Source organism: Anser brachyrhynchus (genome assembly GCF_964034855.1).
Source record: "Anser brachyrhynchus genome assembly, chromosome: 3".
NCBI classification, from domain to species: domain Eukaryota; kingdom Metazoa; phylum Chordata; class Aves; order Anseriformes; family Anatidae; genus Anser; species Anser brachyrhynchus.
The window spans coordinates 47,503,508-47,529,145 of NC_137696.1; the positions used below are offsets into that span (position 1 = coordinate 47,503,508).

General features: G+C 38.6%; 1 protein-coding gene across 6 annotated transcripts in view; it reads right to left on the minus strand.

Annotated features, from left to right (window-relative positions):
• DISC1 (DISC1 scaffold protein) overlaps positions 1 to 25,638 on the minus strand; it is a 202,323-nt gene that overhangs the window by 64,969 nt on the left and 111,716 nt on the right. For 3 of the 6 annotated variants that reach the window (XM_080584388.1, XM_080584387.1, XM_080584392.1), the window contains exon 10: positions 23,001 to 23,113. The exons of the other annotated variants lie outside the window; for them this stretch is intronic. In XM_080584388.1, the coding sequence (XP_080440514.1) occupies positions 23,001 to 23,113 (113 nt within the window). The remainder of the gene's footprint in view (positions 1 to 23,000; positions 23,114 to 25,638) is intronic. 6 annotated transcript variants of the gene reach the window in all.

Here is a 25,638-nt window from a genome sequence, read left to right on the forward strand (position 1 = left end):
AATATTTCTGTTCTGGTGAGCTTTAGCTAAGTTGAAGTATTTATTGATTTATCAGTGAAACAAAGAGATAAAAAGAAAACCAGAATGGCCTCAAGAATCAGTGTAGTACAAAGAACAAAAAGCAGAAGCATGAGCCTCCATAACTGGCTTATCTTAAAAACACTTAGCAAAAGCTTTCAAAAACCCCACATACCAACTCTGAGATACAAGTTTAAAGCACTTGTACATTATCTAGGTGTGATAATACCTCCTAACTGAGGGAATGCCCTCACGTTCCAGAGATGGTATATGCACACTTGGAGAAGTGAAGAAAGAAGAAATAACCTATCCTGTCACTCATCCTAAAGTTCATTTTTAATAAATACCATTACTAGTTCTCTCACTGACCATAATCCGCTTTGAATCCTTCTTCTCGGTGATCCGCTGAGATCAGCACATCTCAGCACTTCCAGTTCTTGGGAAGCAAAACTACCACTCCAAGACCTGTCTTTAATTGCTTCTCCTGAGGAATTAAACCTTCTCCAATAGTAATGGAGTAATGGATTTTGAGTTCAACAGTCTCCCAGAGACTCTGCTTCAAAATAGCCCCAAAACATCAGCATACTCCATGAAAAACAATGGCAATCAAAGACGGCATCCTCTTTAAATTGTTGTGAGGAAAAAAAGCAAAACTCTGAATTTCTAAAGAAATAAAATCTTTTCATTCCAGGATTGAAAGGGACTATCTCATCTTTTCCATGGAGATTGTATTAGATTCACCACAGAGAATGCCGGAACAAATTACCGATGGGGTGAGGCATTGCAGGTTGAATCAAAGAGTTCAAATAGATAGTGCTCACAACACTTCCACTGGAAAAAGAAGCAAAAATCTGCTTCAATCACAGCTCCTTTGTCCACCTGCATAAGACTCTCAGAGCCTGGAGGACTACTGCTTCCACTTCTGATGAGCACTGATGGTTCACAGTAGGTAACCGGCACAAGAATATGCAACAAGGATAGAGCAAGGGGTCAGAGGCTTGAACTCCTCTTAATGACAACCTGTATGGAAGGGGAAGTCAAATACAAAATGTTCTGAGGCTCAACCAGAATACACAGAATTGACTCAAATGAGATAGCAAAGCTATGGCAATAGTTTTTATGGTGAAAACCCTTAACACTATGCTTATGTAAGTAAACAGAGGGATTTATATTTATAATTGAAGTAGGAAGTCACAATTTTCTTTACTAAGTAACATTGCCCTCTGATAAAACTTATGCGTGAGTCTCAGTAGCACTGACCTGTTCTTTTTTTTTTTTTTCCCCAAAAGAACAGCACTAATTTATTAATATTACCTTTAGTCCTCACAGTTTTGGCTTAATATAAATAACATAACACAGAACAAAAAATAAAATTATGCTAGTGCAGATCAAATGTAATTTTCTTCTCCATTTAAATACTTTAGAAGCATCCAGAAAAAGGCACAAAACAAAGATAAAAATGCAGGTCAAGTGAGGATAACTTCACTTTATCCTTCTTGCTAATAAACAAGTGTTTGCACATATTGCCTCAGAATACTTTTTATCTAGTTAGCACAAACAGCTTTGATATGGGAATTAGGGACAAAAATCATTGCTTGCTAATCTCTTGCTTGTTTTCAGTTGAGATAAACTAAAAAAATAGGCAGATTAAAAAACACTACTGTTTACTTGTACAAAACATCAATTTGCGTCTCAAAATATTCTTGAAGTTGCACTTAAGTGAAGAGCGTTTGATAGAACCTGTTAGAGAACCCATATTAAAAAAATAGGCTTTGGAGTACAGGCACACACAAATAATATCATGCAAAGATTCAAAAGCAATGATGTTTCAAAGAAGCCAGATTGTTCTGCAAGGAAAGAAAAAGTTTATCAATCGGTTTTTGTCCTTGTACATCAGTCTGACTTAAATATTTGTCTTGAGTTCAAATCAGCTCATGTGGACTCATGCTGCTCTGGACTCTAAACAGCGGAAAGAACTTCCATAAAAGAAACTTCAGAAAAGCTACAGGAATCTTGCTTTGACTGCATCAGCTGCTGAACAGCAGATGCTCAGCTCACCATGCACCTGTGTGTGAGGTGGTACAGCCCCTGCAGGCACTTCCTACCTGCAAATACAGGAAACCTCCGACCCTCGGGCTTGCTTTAGTACCACGTGCCCATAAGCATCAGAGTAGCGGAAAAGGCCTTGGGCATTAGGGACATAAGGCCACAAAGGCTGGACAAGCTCCTGTCTGCAACAACACCAATGGAGACCACAGATGGCACCCTTGGGGATTTCAGATTTTAAGGAAATGACAACCTCCTCCATATTGTCCTAGAGCCATGGGATGCAGACAAGCATGGAGTGAGACTGTGTGCTTCCTGACTCCACATGTAACCCTGACTCCATTTGGCCTCAAGTCTTCTGTCTGGAGATAGGGGTCAGAAAAAGGAAACTGCGTCTTTGTAGGAGACTGACCATGACAACAAGGCAGTTTGAAGGACAGTACATTTCTCTCACTGAGATGAACTGCTTTGCTAGCCTGCAGTTAAGTAAAGGTGCGCTGCTTGGCTTTGCTGACCTCAGATGTACAAACTGTTCGGAGCACTCTGTCAGTAGCTGCTGTCCTCAACTCACCAGCAGAAGACTAATGGATCGCCATGGTGTGCTCACACCTAGGGCCCAGGAAAAAGAAAAGGCGAGGTCTAACTTGGGATGTACGTACCTCTGTAAAGCAGAGTGTGAATGAAATGTGACAACAACACCTGCTATACCCAGTGAGAAATCGCCGTACTTCACATAGGCTTTTATAGCGTGCCAGAGACTGTCTCTACTCTGCTGGACATCATTCAGCATTCCACAGCTGGATCTCTTTACATTGTTTCCTTACTTTTTTTTCTTTACTTTTTCTATTTTTTCTTCTTTTTAAGCCAACACCGATACTAGAAAAAACCTGAGACACAAGAACCATTTCTGAGACATACGAGTATCCTAAGCATTGACCTACTCCTATTTGCCCAGCCACTCCTTCAGTAGGAGCTCACTCTGCAGGACGCCTACAGCTGATTAACAGAGAGAGCCCTATACGGCCTTACAGAAAAAACCTTACAGGGAGGCTTTTCTTTTTGGGGTGCAGCTGAACCTTGCGTATATTCCCTCACTGGCTGCCAGCTTTTCCCCAGAACTGACCATGCTCTCGGAGAAACTAACATCCAAAGTCATCAGAAAAATGCTGACACGTGCAAGTGGTGCAACATCAGTAGGCACAGTGTAGCAGAACAGAGAATGAACCTGGAGAAATGCAGTGAAGTCACAGAACGTTTGTGAGTTTATTAGTAGCATGTGCTGAGGGAAATCTGGGCAGAAAAGGATCCTGCCACAAAGAACACCAAGCTGGCTATGAGATGAGGGAAAACAGTAAGGAATGACGACCTGATGGAGCAGAAGGAGAAAGAAAACCAAAGAGAAGATTAACAAGAACTTTATTCTTGCAGTCACAGTTGTGACCGTATATGATTAGGCCTGCACAGTGTTTTGAATGGGAAACATAATATTGTCTAACAAGTGTTCTCCAATCATATACCATTTGGAGATGAAGCAGGGTTCATTTTAATGCTGTCCTGTAATACCTGCAAGAAAATGCTACATTTTTTACAATGTGAAAAATGGGTCCTGCCAGAATAAAAGATGGACTTAACCAAGAAAGGCAGCACATAAATGAAGTCATTTTGTTGTAAAACACTGTCTGCCCCTAAAACGGTACCACTGTATTTTTGAAATCGGTGTACAAGAAAATCTGAGCTTGCAGTTCACTGTTTTAGAATCCTCAGGATCCTCTGGTCCCAGGCAAGATTTACATTTTTAGTTCCTTCTTGCTATGCTACACAAAATTAATAAATAGTTTTGGACCATTCATTATATACTATAAGAACCTAAGAAGAAAGTAAACTGAGCAACAACAAGAAAGAAACAACCATCAACATTAGAATGTGACACCTCAGAGCTAAGTAAAGACCTTCCTTCTGCAACTGAAATCAAACAATAAAAAAAACAATACTTCTCCTTTACTGGCGATCAACATACTAAAAAAGAACCATCTCGGCTTATTGGGATGTAAGGGTGCGGGGGAGGTTTTTATGTACACTCCACACTTTTCAATTACTTATTTCTTCTACACGCTAATATTGGCCGAAGGAGATCCAATTAGTATAAAATTCAAATTTATATCCTTGTAATTATACAGCCCATAAATTCCATCGCTTTCAGGCACACTTTTACACATGCCTGAGTGAAGTGCCATCACTTCATCTTCCTTATAGCTGTTTTTCCTTAGTTACTCTTGTGGTATCACTGGCCAAACTACAACAACTGAATTTTTCCTAAATGCTAAGACAATTTCATTTCTTCTGGAAAAGTGCTCTATAGCTCTACACTTTTAGTCCAGTTATCATAATTATTATGCAAATCCCTCAACTCCGCATGGTTACCCAGCCTTAAAACTCATTACAGATTCATTAGAAACACAGTTGCTCCATCTTCTTTTTCAGATACTTTGAAATTTAATAATTACCATGAACGAGGGGAACATGCTGCAATGTGAACATTATATTCATCACAAAGCTTTCGTGCTAGTGCACAGAATTCTTTCATGCTTAATTTGTTATTATTCATACTTTAGATTGTAGTCTCTTGTGTTTATTTATTTATTATTTTTTTTTTAAACAGGGAAAAAAATCCTTATTAGAAACAAACAAACAAACAACCTGCCTTATCTTCCAAATAATTCCCACTCTGGCTCACATATTTTACCTAAAATATTGAAAAAGACATGTAAAAGTGCCAGACTACATTATTTTTAATAGAACATGGAAAAATTCAGAAGAGACTAAGATAACTGAGAGTAAGGGTGAGAAGGCAGACAGCTTGAAAGAGGGGGCAACATCAGCATCTGTGCTCGTTTTTTCTCCCAAGTGCACAGATGCTGACGTGAGGGGAGCAACCAGTGAGCCAGGATGCAGGACTGATAGGATCAAATAATGTAACATCGCGTCTCGATTTATGGAGGCAAGAATTATGTACTAACCTAAAAAAGCAGGAAATACCTCCAACACATTTATGCACAAAATTAAACTACAAATATATCTCAAAATTACAAAAAAGTTATAGTTCAGGCGGTTTGATGCTTTTAAACCTCAAGAAGTTCCAAGTTTCATTAATTTTGAGATTATTACTGATTTGTTATTGCAGACAGCAATAGTTAACATCAAAGGTAAATACAGAGTGGGTGATTCAAACAAATGTCCATCGTAAAATTGGTGCCTTGACAAAGTCTTTCAAAATGGAGGGGATTTTAATTAGTTGAAACTGACGGTGATGAACAACAGATTCCTACTGTGGACATGAATTCTGCTTAACTAATCAATGTAATCAAATGCATAAAAAGTCTTCACACTGGAGCTGCTCCCAGTCATTTCCCAGGAGACGAGCAGGGAAATTTTCCCTTAACATTCGGGAAGCAGCAAAAGGGGGGGGAAAAAAGTGTGTTACTATCCTTCACTGTCACTGGGACAGGCAAATACGATGATGGTCTTCAGCTAAGGCATAGTTTGAACCCCCCCAAAACCGCTTCATTTGTTACAATCCCTCTTGCTGTTCCAGATAAACAAAGAAGATACCTCAAAAGGTACCAAAACCCATTATCACAGCAAACTGGAGAAGAATAAAAGCAACCACGGCAAGTTCACTGCAGAATGCTGACGGCAACCCAAGCTTGGAGATTATGTAATGAACTTCTGCAAAATTTCACAGCAAAGCTGTTTTTCAGGCAATACAAATATGCTGAAGACAGGGAAAAAAAAGGAAAAGGGAGGAAAGCAGGATGATTCATTCAGCAATTTTTGTGTGAAATAAGTGGCCTCTACTTGTTCACTGAAGGATAACTCAAAACACATATATGCCAAGCTGTGCAAACGGAGTGGGGGTAAAAAAAAAAAAAAAAATCACCCTACAAATGTTGTTTAATAGTGACAGGATTAAGGATGAAAATAAAATATTCAAAAAGGGAAGATTTGTGTACATACATATGGCTTTTTTTTTTTTTGGTGGAAAAAGGTGGGGAGGGTCTGCAAAAAAAATTGCTCGGTGCATACATTCATATCCATACATGCTACAGTAAAAAAAGGTCTGAAAAGTAGTTCTTTTAGTAACTTAATGAAGCATGTTTTTGCATTAACAATTCAATTCTAATCCCCTACTCTTCTTCCTCCTCCTCTAATTTCCCCAGAGAGAATCAATAAAGTAAGTTCATCTGAAATATGCCACCTAGAACAACAGCTAAATAGAACACACTAAAAACAAACTAAAATTCCAGCGAAGAGACTGAACTGACCGTTAAATATAAAGCATGAGGAGATAATTGATACATCCAATACAAAGTGATAGCAAAGCAGTCACCAGCTTATTAGAAGTCACTCGACTGCCCAGCTACTATAACAGCAGAAGACCTTTTGGCTGTGAAAAACCATTTCCCCGACATCGTTTCTGTTCAGGAGTCACTGACTTGAACACGCATCCCTAAATCACATATTACATAGTTAAAATCAGTGGCACAAGTCTTCAACTTATAGTTTGGAAAAAAAAATCAAGAATTAATCCCTCTTTGATAAGATTTAATGCTAGACTTCAATATTTAACAGAATGCTTGATCTGTTTAGAAACAATCTGCTAGAGATGATAATGACAGCCACTCTTTTAAGAAACCATTTATCTTTTAAGAAAGTGTTATCAAAAAATCAAGTCCTGATTTTTTCCTTTCTTATGAAACTGACTGACTGCAGTTGGTCGTTCACTTTCTGAGATGTCCATCCTTCACTGTTAACAGCATTAATATTTCCACCACACCACTGTTAGCCTCACAGATGATGAAAAATTCACAGCAAGAGGATAAACATTAGGGATCAGCAAACCAATAGAACCCTAAGATCCACTTTGCTGCAAATCTCATTTAAGCAATCAAAACTAAAAATATACTACATAGCTAGAATCATCTCCATAGAAGGGTATTTCAAGACATTTTCCATGAGGATTTATTGGACTAAAAAGGCTAAAAGAGTAAACACAATAGTTATTTAACTTAGTAAACTGGTACAAAATGTACCAGACCTGCACAGGATAAATAAAATGCTACCAAAAGGCAGCACTAGATAATATACATGGGAGAGATCACAATTCACAGGTGCAATATACCTGAACAAACACCAGACAATATCATCAACATCACGTGATGAATAAATGAAAGAAAAAAAGTATGTTACAATATTTTTCCAGTGAGCTTTTTTAATTATTTCATTTTTTTCATGTCTTCTTAGACACTGTTCTTCAAACCGTCCACCAAAATTCTTTAAAATACCATTTACATCGTTTATGATTCTTGAAAACTTTTACAGAGGTGTTTGTTTGTTCAGAATTATACATTCTTCATAACTAGACAAAAGTATTTGAGACATGAATGACCTACAGAAAAGGACTTATTTGTGTTACTTCGAAGAATTGTACTCCTCTTCAGGAACATTACAAAACCATTATGTGACAATTTAAATGGCACAGTAATAAGGTAGGATGGGAAAAAATCTTCAGATGTTGATTTCTGATATAACGCTAGCAACCTTTTCAGATTTAGAAAACTTCTGGATGACAAGAACTGATACTTCAGAATAGTGAAGTAATCCAAAGTCCCTGTTTCCTAATTACAAGAAACTTCCTAATTACAAGAAATTACATTCCTCCTGCTTGCTCAGAGGAATAAATGGGAAGCAGTGAGAGAATAGACTGATATTGGAAGGAATCCTTGAAGTTATTCCAGAGTGTTTTAAAAAGTCACTCAAAGGCATATGAGTGAAATGTAGCAACTAAAGGAATGAAAACCAAGTTTAAGATTTTCCACAGGAGGCCTTGTTCTCCTTTTCAGTAATGTAGGTACTAAGGAGCTTAATCCCCACTAAGATCCACAGAGATGCTCAGAAGTGCCAAAATCGTTCTGAGTATATGATCTAAGTTTCCAAATCATACTGGACCTTCTGAAAGCCATGACCTCTTTGCTCAGTCACTAAAACATGTTTTTGTAAGAAATCCCTAACTAGAAAAAAAACTGTCTTCATGATTGGAGATGTGGTCGTGGTTAAGAAAAACCTTCCTCTCTCCCACTTTTCCCTCTGTCTTCATCAATAAAGGTATTTTTTTTTTCTTTTTTTTTTTTTTCAGTGCAGTTTAACTGGTGTTATTGAGAATACTGGAACTTCCCAAGAGGGGTAAAGAAGAGCCTCGTGCAGTATGTCCAGATATCAAAGTCCTGTGTCTTATGTTAAGAGCGTCCTCCTTGCAGGGGATGTTTTTCTACATTATAATTTAAATTTATTCCATAATTTTTGCAGTTATTTGTAGATAGGAAGTCAGAGTAGTTGCATAAGAAATACAATGCTTTCTTAGCAAAAATGATAGACAGCACTGACTTAGAGTTGGCAAGAATGGAATAGATTCAAAAGTAATTTACCAGTTCTTTGTAGTGTAAGTTTTGATGATGTTTCAGTAGAGATTAATGGGGAAAGGTTTCGCTTTAAAAACAAACTTGAAAAATATTTTAAAGAAAAAGTCTGGGGGAAAAAATAACTTTTTGCAAATCTATTCTGTATGTCATTACTTTTTATTTCTACTAGTTGTTTGATGTTTTAAAAACGTGTGAGTGTTAAACTGGAAATAATTAAGGACTTCAGAAACCTGTAGCCTTGAAACACTCCAGAAAGCTTTCTATGGAAATGACTTGGCACGATACGCTGTTAGGTCTTTTTAACCAAGAGGCAAAATATATATATATAGTTCACAGCAAAATACAAAGAAGTCATTTCAAACATTTTCTTCCCTACTAAAAAGTAACCTACTCCACAAGCTCTCTGAGGGCACATAATATATATCATCCTAGTACTTTGGCAGGGGTCTAAACCACTCAACCTGCCTCCTCCGTTTTCCCCAACCTCTGATTTCCACCATCAATTAAAGCATCCCAAGTTCAGTAGCCCTGTTTTGACAACAGCACGATGCTCAATATCTTTATCTCGGGGATCAGTTTATTCAAAATGTTCCACTGATCATTAGAGAGGAAAGAGAGATCACTAGGAAATATTACTGTCTGTTCTCTTGGTTAGAGACAAAGAGAAGTAAACCTAGGCATTCCTTCCCTGGCAGTCTGGATTTTTCTCCGTGAAGTCAAATCTGTCAGTCTATCCCTCCAGGTAACAAGAGAAATGAAATGTTGGAGAACCAGGCCTGCCTGGGTTTTTGGAAAACAGGCCTTTGACCTGTTGCAGAAGAGGGCTGCAGGCTATAAACTCAAATGGCAAAAAACATTTCCCTGAAGTTCGGAGCAAAATACTTAAGCTCTGGAGAGATATGAGGCTCTGAATACATCTCTCTCCTTAGCCTTTCTTACCACCTCGCTACAAGCAGCTGCTGCAAGATCTCTTTCCAAGGCACTAATTCTCCCCAGGTACCCGCACAGGAAGCCCATACACGTGGTGGTCTATGTCCAGAAGTAAGCTATCAGCACTGCAGCAACCAGTGCTTTCAGGCCAAATCTTCTAAAACTCTTTAAAGACCAGTAGGAAAAGCCACATGAGGCTGTCTGTGAGAGATGCTGAAAGAGCGTTTGGCTGGCACACGCTGAGGAGACAGGCAGGGCTGGCCTCAGCCCTGTGTAAAAGGATCTTTATCGCAGAGGGGCTGAGAGCCTAATTAATTTGTGCTTTAAAAAAACCCTGCAGAAACTTGGAAGAATGATGATGGTCTGCTTGCAAAGCATTAATTCTTCTCAGTTTAGTTTAATTCAGACTCCTTTTCCCTTACCTACATCAGCCTGCCCCACAGCAGATGCACCAAATAAAGCCTGGAAGTAGAACACACTTCGCAGTTTGAGACTTAACGATTGTGTACATTGCTTCGATGCGTTGCTTTTAACTTCTGTACATGCCAGGCTGACTAAAAAGCTAAAAAGTAAATTAAAACCTTAGGCTGTAATGAGGCAAGTGGTTTTGCTCTTTGTTCATCTCGGTTGTCCTCAACCTGTCAGAAGGTTGGGAAAGATACATGCCTACACATCTGTGGCGGACTGTGATCGCCCGCAACAAAACAAGAACTAGGGACAACTGGGAGGTTAAATTCCCTGTTGTATTTATCAGGAGATAAACTTTGAAGGTAGACTTACTCCAAATTATAGGAAAATAAAATACTAAGCACCTCCTGCCATGCCTCCTATTCAAAAGCAGGATCTGCTTCCAAGTAGGTACTTCAGAGAGAGTACTAAACCCTGAGGAACAACTATCCCAGATTCTGGGACACTATCACAGACACTATCACAGATACTATCACAGAACACGCTATCCTAAAGCCACGACAACAAGGACCACAGTTTGTTAGTCTGGAGACTGGTCAGACACTTACCACTGACACTCAGGTACCAAAGCTAGCGGTACAGGAACAATTCCTCCTGCCTGTTAGCTGAGACAGGCCTTGCACAGGATTGCAGAGGCTAAAGATACAAATTCCACTGCATCAAATACACAACTGAAGAGCAAGCCAAACTCCTACATTGTTCTCTAAGACAGTTTTAATCTTGGATTTTAACTAAAACAAAGCCTGGCTTTTAGTCAGTCCTAATCTGCACTTCCACTTTTTAGCTAATCTTTAAAAGAAAGCAGTGATTCTCTTTGGATAGCACTGAGTAAAACATGCTTATTTGCAACCAAACGATGCTTTATGTGGGAATATATACTGTATATTCCAAAAGCATATGACATGAACATTATTTAAACAGTTACAACCTACCAGAGTTGTACCTTCAATATTTCTTTTACTAGGAAATGGTAAGCCGTATTCACAGTGATTTTAATATGGCATTTGTACCAAAGCTCAGCTCAAACGAAAGCAAGTCCTTTTAAAAAGGCACAAAAGAACACTGCAAAATGGTATTAATTCACTAAACATGTAACTTTCGATGAGTTGTGTACATATGAGGGAAGATAGGTTTACCCAAAATTGGATACAAAAGCAAACGTTGCTTCAAATTAAGCAGTGGACGCAACCAGCTATGGGTCCAAAATCCCTCCCAGGTTACAGCCCTGGCAGGTCTGTGTGCCCAAGCACCAGTTTGATTTGCAGATTGGAAGAGGGAAAACAAGCTCCTTACTAATTTAACTTATTCAGTTCCTCAGTGTTCAATAAACCAGCCGCTAAACTGAATCAGTCAAACAAACAGAAAATGATTTCACAGCTCCTGCAGGAGAAGCAAGAAAGATAAGGTGCTGTCAAAAGTCCAGTGTTTGAAACAAATTGGATCCCAGGTGCCTGGAGTCCAAACCCCCCTTTAGATCAGCAGCTGCACTTTCCTGTTAAAATTTTAACTGGACAGAGTTCAGTTTTGTTCATAGGCAGCTAGATATGAAAAAAGTACTGAACATCTCATAGCAAGCTTAGTTCTTTACTGCTTCATAATAATACCAAACCCAATTTCAGATCATTTGCTGTCACCTTGAGTTTTAAATGTCCCCCAATGCGTCTGTTGTTTCATAATCCTTCCCAATGCCTCTTCCTGACTGCAACCCCCGACCTTTTCCAAGAGGGAGGATTTATTTATTTTTAATCACAAGAAAATCAGGCACACCTACAGAGCACCGGTTCCTCTAGCTGCCACGTCCCCAGGGACCTCTTCGCTGCCAACATATCCAATTTGGTGCTAATAAACCATAATGAGTAAGCAAAACACACTCCTCTCCCAACCATGTGCCCCCCGAGGGTGCCAGCAGATGGAAAAAGGAGAGATCACCAGCAGGGCACTGCCAGTCACCTCAGTGCCATTTCACCTCCCTTGTCTGTTCAGCTTTAAATATCTGTTATAAAGAGGGGATAAAAGAAACAAACATTTCATGCGAATACAGTTCATTCGTGGAGATATAAAATCTAGATGATTCCATTCACACTTGCATGGAGAAACATATCTAATACTGCTTTAGCACCTGAAATGATACAAAGCCATTGTAATCTGAATCAGTTGGTTTCCTGTTTGCCACACAAAGCAGCACAATAAAGCTCAAGGGGTTTTGTCTGCATTTGCAAATGCATCAATTCCCAGAGCAGAGAGCTGAAAGTCCCTCTCCACAGAGCCCTGGTGCAGCCACATGAAATATTGCATTCAGCTCTGGACACCTCATTACCAGAAAGATAACACATTAAAGAGAGTTATTAGAGAAGCAACAAAAATGATAAGTGGAGATTGAAGAGATTAATTACACACAGACATTAAAAGTTAACTACATAAAGGTTGGCTAAGGAACAACTTTCCAGGGGACACACTAGCAGCCTGTAAATATTTGAAGGATATATATGCCAATAAGGAAAATGAATTATTTAGGACGGCAAAAACTAGATACAATTAGGAATAACAAAATGAAATTAAGAAAGGTCTGAAGCTCAAGGAAAAAAAGAAGCGTAATAGAAGCCAGGCTTTGCAAAGTCTATCGCCTGGATGACTTAATAGGCCTTTTGTATCTCTACCTCCTGTAACTCTATGATAATAATGATGGAGCGAAAGAAAGGACTCCAAGTATGAAATCCAATTAATTCTTTGCCAGTAGGCAAACCAACTTATCAGATATTTTGGCTTAGCAATAAGCTTAAGCTTGGCATGATAGATCCTACCTGTCAGTTATTCAGATGTAGCTTTTTGTAAAGTCTTCAGGGAAGCCAAGAGTATTTTTATACTTTCATTAAAACAGAGACTACATCCATCAAAGGGGGAAGTTATATTAAAAAGATCTGTGGCATTTTCAGACTAATCTGTGCATCTGACCGGTGCCATATTTAGCATTATCTAATCTGTTTTGTGCATCTAACAGACTGCAAACCCTTTGGGGCAGAAATCCTTTCCTACTCTTTCTTTATATTACACAGCGCTGAGCGCTGAGCGTGTTGACAGTGCTCAACAAACAATAGCCAATTCCAAGGCAGGAAAGAAGTCTGTGTTAGCACGCTGCAGTGTTATTTTCAAGGGATGAACTCTTACATTAGTAATGGTTCTGGGAGACTTTGTGTACATTCCAGCAGAAAAATAACTCTTCTCTCAGGAAGAAAAAGAACTTTAGAAACACAGAAAATGCATCAGAATGCTCAAAAAAGTAGACAGCTATGGGAACTGGCAGGAAGCAGAGAGACAGAGGGTAGAAATGATTTATAAGAGGAGAAAAGTAAATACTGAGACTAAAATTTAGCAGTAAGTGAGGAGTGACCCTGTTTAACAATATGTATAGAGGCAATTTGTATGCACTGTGATACCACCTCTAAGTGCACGTTCAGACATCACTTCTCAAACACTAACCATTCATCACCAGAGGTACTTTTTACAACAGCCTGTATTAGTGTACTTCTCTATTTTCCAAGAGCTTCCTCCAGAGCTCTCACTATTTATTGACACTAGTTTGGCACATACAAAACTCAATGCAGAAGCGGGTTCTGTCAGAGGAGCCAACGAGTCTTCTTTCCATTTTAGCATCTGCCAAAGCTAATTTCTGAAAGAGCATATAGGGACATACATAGTTATATATTGATATGTTGCCCTTTAAGGTGTTCTGAATTAAAACGTAAGTCACGGACTATATATAAGATCAGCGGGAGCAAGTTATAGCTGGCAGCCCACGTGCCACACCTGGATACTCTTTCTCTGACAAATTCTCCCTTATAATATTAAGTATTTTGTCTGCATATTAATATATTTAAGACTCCCCATGGTTATAAGCTTGGAATCACATACGACTAACAGCTACATGCTTATTATCCTGAACGTCTGGTTTAGGGCTGAGATAGTGCCTGCCTGCATTGCTGTTGGATGAACTTCCTTGGAGTGGTGATACCAGTGCCAAATGAAATACTGGTGGCCAAGGAAGGGACAGGTTTTTCAGAGACACTTTGTTTTTTAAATGATCCTAGTTAAGCGTATGAAGCATCTGTTGTGTACTGCTCTGTGTATGCAAAAAGGATATTCAGGAAAGTAATTTACATTAAAGAAGTAAAATGAGGGAGATAAACACTCCTACCTCATTTACCACATACCTCAAACAGTGTGCATTTACACAGTTGCTAACTTCAGAAACATTTGCAATGTAGCTTCTCTTTCCAAGGACAACATTAGCAAGAATTTAAAAAGACATTCAGAAAATTGCATGTTTCTAGTTCTGTTTCATAATCCTCACTATTTGGTCAAATGAAATCCAGGCACTGATGGAAAACTTGGACATTTTTATTCATAGAAATTTATTATTACTGTCAATTTTCAAATCTGTGTGGGAACTATGCTTTTGCTTTTTAAATATTGCAAAACACAGATGGAAAACTATATTTTTACTCATTGTTAATTAAACAATTAGTGATCCAAGATTAAACATGTATATACATGAAGTAATATATTTGAAGTAGGATGTAAATCTTAGTTTTATAATCATTTATGTCATTAAATAGCCTCAAATCCAGTCCAAGTTAACAGGACTTCAGCACTTTGGATAATTCACTCCACAGGAAAAGCCAAGTGATTCCAGAGCCGCATTTATCCTGAGAGAGCTCACTGCCAGCTTCACCATCTCAGTTGTCAAGCAGCACTTTCAGGCAGATACATTTTTTGGAACTCATAAAAACCAGGGGCAAGACAACCACAGTGACAAATAGTTTTGTAACACTGGTGGGAAACAAGCTCTAAATAAAGAAGGATAACAGAATTCTTGCCATCTCAAGTGATGTTAAGTATTTCTTAATAATATTTTCCAATATTAGCTAGAAATCCCATTTGCAGTGGTTATATGGCTGCCAGAAAAAAATAGAAACCCCAGCTGAAGATGAACAACTTCTAACCTTGCATTCAGTTCTGATGAACCCAATTAAACCTTTCATGTTGCCCTTCAACTGACCTAGATATTTGTCATAGCAACTACTCAAAGCTATACAGTAGATGATTTTCTAAATAATTTAGACTAAAAAGGAAATGTAAAGCCACCCTTCCAACATTATTTTAAATATTTACTTAGACTGCTGTTATCTTTACAAGGCTTTTTTTGGATTTCTTTTCCAAGCATTTAAAAATACTTTATTTTAGGATGCCTTAACTATATGCCAATTGCACTGAAGCCAAGAACTTTTAGCTTACTGCTATCACAGCACCAAGCAAAGGCTGCAATGAATCCTATCAACCAAATCTGCGACTGGAATTGCACTGGAAAGCCTATCCTTGTAAGATTCCCAAAGCAATCTCTTGTTTCCTTCTTTAGAAGTCAAAGACCCAAAGAGGAAGATCACTGTCTGAATGGGCTGATTACCAGGGGAAAAAAAGGGCCCCATAAAACAAACAAAAAAAGGCCAAGAAGGAGGATGGATGAGGAAAATGCAAAGGAGAAGTGGCAGCAGCTGCGTAAGGTGTTTGACGCCATGGACAACTTTCTCCCTGCAAAGGCCAATATTATTTTGTTGTTTTCAACTCATGACCTGTTAGAATTAAGCATGGAAATCAAACACTGCTCCAAGCTCAAGCATCCCATGGTAGAAGGATGCAGTGACCAGCAGCATGGAAAGAGGAGATGTTATCAGTTCTGTTGTTAGCATATACACGTTCTTGCAAAAACCAGAAGACAATCTGAAGACAGAGTACAACCAATGAGCCCTGTGCAGTGGCCTACAAACCCTCTATTAACACTATTATCTTGATAACCCCAGAGACCCTCCACACACGATTCAGCCTGTCCAAGCTCTGAGCTATCACACTGACTTCATGATTAAAATGACAAAAAGCCAAAAACAACTTAATGTTTCAAGGGAGTCTTCTGGGCAAAACCCATGAATACTAATAAGCATTTTCCACAACATTTTACAGCCCTTCAAACTTATCATGAAAATCAAACCATCATTTTTCGCTTGAATATAACTTTGCAGTTTAGTGTCTTGTATGTATATATTACATTACGTGCTAAGACAGTTTATAAGACACATTAGTCACTGGGAATAAGTACTTCATAAACTCCTTCACAACAAACATTTCTGCCATAAAATCTTTCAAGAGGAGAACCTTAATTATGTTCTGAAATCCAGAGATCTCTGTAAACAGATCACAGCTTTAATCTCATCTGTATGAGACAGCAAAAGTAGTAGCATAACTCCTAGAACGGCTTCTATAAATCTGAACACAGAACTTAGCATCCATGGGAACTTTGCTTTGAATCACCATACTGATGAATGAAACTCAGCTGTAACCATGACTGTAATACAGTAACCTGTTTACTAAGCGTTTTCACAAGCGACTACCACCTTCTTTTCATAACACCTTCTAAAGCTTCCATCCCATTCATATCCAACTCCCTCGTTTCACCCCAACACCAGAAGTTCCCATCATCTCCATACAAATCCAAAGTCAAATCTTTTGGCTGTCACAATGTACCTGGTGGTTGATTTTTTTTCTCAAACTGCTTTTCAAAAATCCTTTTCAGCCATGTTCACATCACAACGTTAAAAATTATTTGACATACAGAGGGCCAAGCTCTGGTTTCTACAATGCTGGTAGAAATCTTGCTGTTCATCACAGGTCCATAATTACACCTACAGAAACCACTGCTTAAGTGCCCATTTCCCTTGGGAAAAGTGAGTTAGAAACAACAGCCAAATTTGTAGAAGGACATTCTGGAAACAAACAGCTTTGCATCGTATTGCTGCATCCATAGTTGCACCCTGAACAGACAAAACTGTCTGCACATATGCAGTCAAGGATGCAGGCGCATCTTTTCCAGTAGCTATACATAATTATACAAATTTGCCTTCATGTACCTATCCTTGTCCAGTCCCAGAGCATGCTAGACTCACGAGGGCACAGCAGGGTAGGCATTTTGGACACACTAGATTAGCTGCATGTGTGCATACAAATCAAACAAGCACACTTGTCAGGGCCTTCTAAGGATACCTGCGTAAATTAATTTCTCTCCACCTCGATTAGCTTTCTTGATGGAAGACATGGACATGTCCCCAGCATACACAGCCTGAACAAACTGTACAAAGCAAAACAGAGTTGTACTCAAAACTCAACAGATAAAAGACTTGATGAGAAGTCCTTTGTGCAAGAGATAAATAATTCATGACATGTCAACAAACCAGTGGGAAGAGCAACTTCTGACTGCAAAGCTCTGGGTTCGAAAGACATTGACATTCTAGATCCTGCCCATCATTTTGAAATTCTCTTACACAGTATTTCCAGGTATAATTGGGTGATGACAACGTAGCATTTAACAGTTATTTTCATTCTTTTATTAGTTATTTTAATTGCACATAAAAGGTGTCCAGAAACCTGCATTCACTAAAACTGTTCATATTCCATCTTACACCAGTTCTTCTCTGAAGAAAAACAAGAAAGAAATCCAGAGAGCAATGCAATCCAACTGCAAGAAAAAATGACAGGTTTTCCTTGCTCCCTTACAATAGAAATAGTAAGGTGAACGCATTAAAAATAGAAACAAAATAGGAAAAATCATCATCTCAATAAGGCCAACCATGAAATTCACATTTCCCTCTTATTGCTAAACAAATGGCTAAATGATAGCAGTGAAAGGAAAATGGCTGCATAACTCAACAAATCATATTCTGAAACAGTAACTCGCCTGCAACATTTGTATTGATTCTAACAGATAATAATATCTCCCCTTAAAACATATTTCATGTCATCTTCACTCCATTGATCAGGAGTGTTTTATAAATGTTTCAATCAGCCTGATGAGGCTTTTAGCTACATATATGCATCCTGCAATTCCATTGAGCTCCAAAAATACTCAGGTAGTGCATGCTAAGTAAAACGAATCTATATTTTTGTTACGGGTTGTCTCCTTCTATATATCCAGTGCTAGAACATGTTACACTAGGCTTACCAGCAACAATCAGCTCCTTGTGTCTTCGGTAAAAGAGCAACTGTAGTAAAAAGGAAGGCTTTTTCCAACATATATTTTATATTTGGCAAATTATTAATATTTTAAAGTTCCCTCTTGATACAGGTCCAGATAGTTTTTCATCCTAGCACACCGTCACTGAGTTCTAGCTTACGCTGAAGAATAATATGTTAAGTCTTACAGATAAAATAAGTTTGCAGTTATACTAGAAGGATGCATTGCATATGCATATCAAGATACAGATGAGCAATGACATTCATGAAAACTGGAATTCCATTTATAACACAGATCCTAAATCACAAGTTTGTATTTAAGATAAGTAGTCAAGAGACAGACACTGTGGGCTATTAAAATCATTAACAATTTATGTCTTCTTAATGGACTGCAAAGATGTTAAATCTGACACACTGAAGTCAAAATCTCCCAAGTACACACCAAGACATGAGCATTAGTACTCACTGTTAAAGCACCTCCCCTTCCATTTCACTATTCCAATGCAATTAAATCCTAACTTTCAGAGAACTCTAAGAGGAAGTTCAAGTACCATGCTTATAATGCAGTGCTAGTCCTTGTGCTATTTCCATCAAGGTGTAAAATACCATGAGATATGTTGAGCTGTTGCATTATCTACTCGTACTGTAAGGAAAATGGATAGCAATCAGCAATTCATTCTATATAGACTAGCACCAACTCAGAAATTTTCCCATGAGCGGATCCATCCCAGAGCAAAATGGAAACCAAGACAGAGAAGGGCCAGTCTTTCACTATCAGTTACTTCAAGTATTCAGTTATCCTCCTCAAACTAAGCATGGTTGTTACAAACCAAATAAACTGTCTTACACACAAGCTAAAATCCCACAAGCAACAAAGGAAAATGGCATTTTCACCTTCTTATCTCTATCAGTAAAACTCATCATGGACAGAAGGCTAGTTTTATGCACACAGCGTGCATAAAACAGAAACAAATCTACAGCACCATCAATGCACCCGCTTGTTTCCTCCCTGTGCTGACATTTGAAGAGATTCATTCACTATGAAAAAAACACTTTATGCAGCCCAATCACTCATTACCATACTGACATTTTAAAATCTGGCTTCACTACATGTCGCAGCATCACCAGCACTGACCAGGGATAACAAATCAGTTTCAAAGAAGCATTCTGATATTTTGAAGTGAGGTCAAAAAATGCCCGGACTCATCTGGTCTCGAGAAACATAATTCTCTCATAATGTCTTTTTTTCAAGCAAAGAAGCGAGAATGTGGCCCCATCCAGCCCAGGAAATATCTGGTGCACAGGCAAGAAGGGTTAGAGGTTCAGTGTGACCTCTCTACTCCTCCATCGCTTCATTCTGTGAAGAGATTGGTGTCCAAGATCGTTCTGAATCAAGCCAAGCACAGACATGTACGAGGATATTCTGCTTCCCAGATCCCTGTATTTGCCATCTGTTTTGCATCCTTTGCTTTAGGAAACGTTAGACAGAAATCACAAGCCTAAGCAAAACATTCTGTGATGCTTCAACAAATCAAAAAACTTAGCAAAAGTTTTACGACTTCTTTTCTCACCAGCTCTACCTATTACACAGCCCGTAACGTGCACTTTTCTGTTCAGCATCTAAAAGGCAAAATCACTCCCTTACTAGTACTCTTTTTGAACAGACTTAAAGGAAATGCAGAATATCATTATTCCGTTATGCAGCAGTAGAAGTAGCATGAAATACACATGTGGTAATGCTCCCTCTGTGTTCCTATGATAATTTTAAGAGAGTTTATTATTAGTGTGATTAACAAGGTTCAGCTCAGTCGTATCACTTTAGCAGCAAACGTTGAGGTCTGTGAGCATACTTCTTTGTGACATTTACCCACTGAATTACATAAGTTAGTCTTTTTCTCTTCTGGAATTAACTCTTAGACCATTAAGAACCTGAGTAAAATTCATACAGAGGCATCCTCCTCCATATGAAACATCTCCAGCTCTTTCATACTACACTATTCCTTTAAAAATTTACCATCAAGAAAGGTGCTGACATAATATCCTAATTTTAAATGGTTATTTTTTCCCCTGTTAAATCCTCAAGTGTTTTGAATACTGCACCAGGGTATAATAGAAAGTGAATAAGTAATGAAATATAAAGAAGTGGATTTAAATAAAATATCCCCTATTACCATTCTTAATTCTTATCTATTGTTAAGACGACAGCCATCTGGAATATTATAGCAAGGTGGATATTCTAGAAGAACCCGGACAGAACAAAATGTAATTCAAAACCAAGAAAAACAATCTTAAATCAGGTTTTAGGAGGATGCCTTGCTATCAAGAAACAGTGTAATTTCGTTGATTTATCTTGTTTTGACCTGCCTTTTTCTGGCATGGAGGCTGGTGATCTGGAGTTGATGAATAAGGCAGTGCAAAGATGCTCCTGCTGAAGTTGTCCCGCCAGCCCCTCGGCAGCCCACGAATAACCGCAGCGCTCGGGTCTGTCGCGGCAACATCGCCCTCTCGTGCTGCGAGGACAGCAAAGGAGTCTCCTGGCCTCTGGAAGACTATCATTACTTTAATTGCAGATTAATTACAGCCCTTCGCCAAGGTCAAAAGGAACATTCGGAGACAGCAGAAGGGGTATTATGTGGAAACTACGTAATGTTAGAAAGCCTTTTTTAATGTTAGATTTGACATGTGCAGATTTAATGAGTACAGAGATTGCCTCTCGCATTGTAAAACCGTACAGTAAGGCATCTCTCGTGTACCAAAATAGTGACCCTTCATGCCCCACGCCAAACGAAATTCAGCGAACATGAAGCTTTTCTCTAAATTAGATCATCCCTGAAAATACCTTCTAGTGAAAATAATTCTTTCCCAAATGAGCCTGGCCAATACTGTTATGTGATCTGTAATTATATTTACGTGATATTTGTGAGGACATCAAACTTTTAGATGGATCCAATTCAGAAGTAATGAAAACAGCAGTGCAGAGTGACTGCTGAGTGCAAGTGGTAAATCATATAAATTGCATAATTACAACTTCCCATGGCTCCAGAGATGGTTTGCACTGACTGATAAAGTAGGATGCATGTTATAATGCCCAGGAAAAGAAAGCTCAGCTATGGTAGACAGGACACAGAGGTGATAGCACAGTCCCTCCTCCACAGCATGTTCAACTTCTTGCCTGGAACGCAGCATTCAGCAGCAGGGACCACCACCCCCTCCAGCCTCGCCCTGCCCTGCAGGTCAGGGGACCCAGACAGGTGGATCCAGATCTCAGATGAAGAAGAATCCAGATATTTCACACTGAGCTAGAACCCTAACCACTGCATCACTGATCTCCCACCTCTTCATTAAGAGAAAAAAAAAAAAAGAAAAAAAAAAAGAGTTCCAGAACTTCTGGTTCTGGAGTTTGCAGGAGGAAAAGACGTAAGATTTGATTTTGGCTGAAAGAAACATTTCATGTGTTACTTAACCAACAGCTTCTTCCAACCTGCAATAACGTCTTCATATTTATCCTTGGTTTTGGTAAGAATCCTCCTCTTCTCCCCACCATCCATTAAATTCTTCCGCTGAAGCATTACTTTTCTCTCTCAATTTTCCATTTCATTAAACAAAATGAAAAATAAATTATTTGCAGTAGACAAATCACAACTGCCCTCTCAGGACAAGGGAGGAACAGCCGCTTCCTTTTCCTCCTTTATGGGTCTGATTTCCTACAGTTACACTGAACTGAGTCTGCATCACGCCCTGCCAGGGCAGGGCCGTGCCTCACCAGTGCTCTCTGATAACGAAGGCCACTGCCTTGGGAAGCTGAGGTCAACCTAAAATATCCAACAGGCAGGCAGGCACAAGGCAAGTGGCAAAACAAGAACTGGCATAAGGCTTCTTGTGATACTTAAGCCACCATAGCTGATGACACAGACTCTAGTGCATGCTACGACAGTTTAACTTAATGGTACTTTCTCTCTACTAGCAAACCTCACCTGTTTTCCAACCAATTTACGGCCCACATACCTACTCTGCTCTTATAACTGCTCACAGGAAATCAGATTTTCCCATTATTGTTGAAGCAATAACTCACAGCAAAGGGTACAGCTAGAACATACTTCAATCTAATAAGATAAACGATAGTAGATTTTGATATATTTTAAAGAATGTCTTATTTAAACCTACAGACTGTCATTGGGGGGGGAGGAGGTTGCCAAAAATGGGAAGAGTTAAAAGAGTTTGCTGTCACTTGCACAGTTTCACAAAATAATGAAAATAATGTGTGACATGTGAAGAAAGCAATAATCTACAATACAAACAGGCAACAAAAGCTAAATGAAATTTGCCTTGTACTAGTGGCCTTTGACTGTTAGAGTCAGATAACTTTTACTTCCCAATTTCTTATTATACAGTTATTCTTGGACAGCAACGCTTCCATTATCATACTTTTTACCTACTTTTTAACATAAAAAGCTGACAATACTCTGACTCAAACTGTTCCCCGAAGAACCTCTATGTACTCAAGCAGAATTCTTCATTAAACAATCATCTTAGGTAGGCTGTTTCCAGAAATGTCTCTGCCTTTTTAAACTTTACAGCTAATATAATTTCCAGAAACATCTTGGGTATACAAGTTTATCACCAGTTCTACTGTTCAGTAGCAAAACACCACAGAAGAAATAAAGACAGAGAAAGAAAGAGTAATTCCAAAGCCAAGTCAGCCTGGGCTCCCTGATGCTTAACACAGCAGAACTACTCCTCTGCGGAATCACCACACACTGCCTTACGAGCTTAGTACTTCATCACAGCTCAACATGGTCCTTCTCCTAACATGCAACTGAAGGAGCAGATGGGAACTTGGAAAACACTGCTGAAGGAAACACGTTTCTGATGTGTGATGATACAGCTATGCCAGGTTACCCAGCCACAAATGTTTTAAGCAACACACTTACCAGGGATAATAGGCAAGGTTAAAAAAAAAAAATAAAAGGTTATTGATAAGGAAACTGTACGACAATGTATGTTTACCTGAGAGCTGTGCAGAGTGTTGTCTCTAGTCCAGTTCCCATTCACAAGAGCAGACCACCTTATAGCAGTGGAGACCAATATTTTACGTGAAGGCACTTCACCACAGCATCCATCTATTCTGGGACAGGAAAAAGAGCTGGCAGCATAAAACACTACTCGACTTGCCTACCACTGAAAGAGAGACGGGTCTTGTACTGCCGTGACAATTTCAGATACATTGCTGCTGAAAGGGGTGAGTGAAATACTACAGGTTAGTCCCTGCTGGGGACTACACAAATAGTAAAATACAACCTAAAGAAATTTATTGGGATAAAAAGAAGGTGTGTACAAAGGAGAAAGCAGCAGAAATATCTGCTGATTTAGCTTATTCTCCTACAGTAAACTCGTAGGCTGGAAAAATACTCATCATCGAGTATTGGTCATTTTTAGTGCAATCACCTAATTAGAAAGTCCACAAATCATGCAAATAGAATGAAGAATCTTTCTGTAACTCAAATTTACTACATGTGGATTGCAACATGCAACCAGCTTGTCTTCTTTTCTAAAAATAAATAATGCTAAGCATCAGATATGGAATGCTGAGTTAAACTGGGGAAAATATAGTTAAAAGTAATTAATAGAAAATGAAGTTAGCAACAGACGTCTGTCCATGCAGCTTACTTTAGGAACCATTTGCATCAGAAAAAGAACTCTCAGAAATGAGAGAACAGCATAATTAATTAATTCGTGCACACAAGATGCACAGATTACAGAAAATCCAAATGGTGTGAACAGAGAAGAGGAAAGAAAAAATAAATGAAGGAAGAATATGTGTCAACTGGACTTACAAAAGATGAAGGATCACAATGAAAGTGAACATACCAATAAGAAAGGAAGAATGATTAAGAAGAAAACGAAGAAAAAAATGTGAACACCCAGATTTGAGAGGCTAAATTCTTTTTTCTGATGCACAGATGCATGACATTTATCAAAGATGGAGAAATATTACAATACATGCTTCACAGGAAGGTTAACTCTAGCAAGAGGTTATAAAGTAAGCACGGGAATGCTGAAGATGACAGACTCCGGGGGTTCAGACTTTTAAAACAACTCCCAAAACGTAAGAGAGTTTTAAATGATAGAGTTTCTTACTTTTTTATATTCCTTTGAAAGGCATGAAAGGATGTCTGGTATCCTACTTAAGGCGATGCTATAGAAGCAGAACTAACTAATAAATGTACCCTAATGGTTCTCAGCTGCGTTTCAGCATTTTAGAGATGTGACAAAGTATTCTAACACAGGAAAAGATCTTGGTGCACTGGTACTTTATCCTGCAGAACGGTGACTACATGTTCCACTTAGACCAGCGAATACTGGTTTTCAAGGTCAGGCAGGCAGCTTGTAAAATGCTATGCACTTTTACAGTGTTCTCTGTTTTCCTGCAGTCTCCACTTCCCTAACCAATCCACTCTTATGCTGTGTAAGTACCCTCAGCAGGGGTCACCATGAGAGGCAAAATGCAAGCAGCATAAGAATGAGATAACACCTACACACTGCGCCTTTGAGGAATTAAACAAGTCAGAGAAGACTTGGACGTGGCAGCTTCTTTCAAGAATAAATAAATCAGGTAGAGAGACACAGAGACTGTGATCTTGGCGAATTGAGCACTGCCCTGGAAAAGGTGTGAAATTGTGTTTTGTGTGATTAGGAGCTCAGATGAACAGAACTTCAATGAATTATTGAATTGTACAAAAACAATTTCATATAGCATAAGCTGGACAAGCAAATAAACCATGCAAAGACTGAAAAAAAGTATCAGGAGCTAGTAAATAAAAAATGAAAAAGAAACAAGGGGAAGGAAGAGAACCAGGAGTTACTGCAGAACACACTGAACTATAACAATAATAGAAAATGTTAATAACATTCTGCAGTGGGCATCATTCATCTAGAAAAATATCAGAACAGGAATAGCTTCTCTAGTTATTACATTGATCATAGAACCATTCCAGCATGCAAGTCTATTGCAGCTTATTGCATTCACCTATGCTGGCCACCCACAAAATACAGGCTTTGAGATTACTCTGAATTAATTCCAGCTGGAAGTAAGCATAAAAAATGAACTATTTCTGGGAATTTACAACAATCTTTGATGAACTCTGACAAAAGTTAATTGTTCTTTCAGTTAAAAGGTGAAGGATTCATTTTTAAATTGCTGGCCATCAGAAGTGATCACTTTTGTCTACCACCATCAAAATCTCCCCACTATCAAGTTTTGGTCTCTGAGTAGGCAGTTCCAGACTGCCATCAAATGATCTCAGCCTTCTGTTTGTTAAACTGAGCAGACACATTGTGTACCTTGAGCTTACCCTAACTAGGCTTATCTCCCTAACCTTTAATCTCCCATGACTCCTCTACAAATTCTACTCAATTTTTGAAGCTACTGACTTCATTCCATTACAGAGAGCCATCTGTGACATTCAGAAAGATATGAAACAGGCAAAAAATTTTTTAAATCGCTAGTTCTATCTTTTGTCAACATTAGGGAAACAGCTACTCACAGTGCAGATTTATTTTCTTTAACAAAAGTGAAAAAGACTACTGCAAATGACAATCTCAGATGTTCGTAATCATTTCCAACTGCTGTCCAAACTAATTCAGT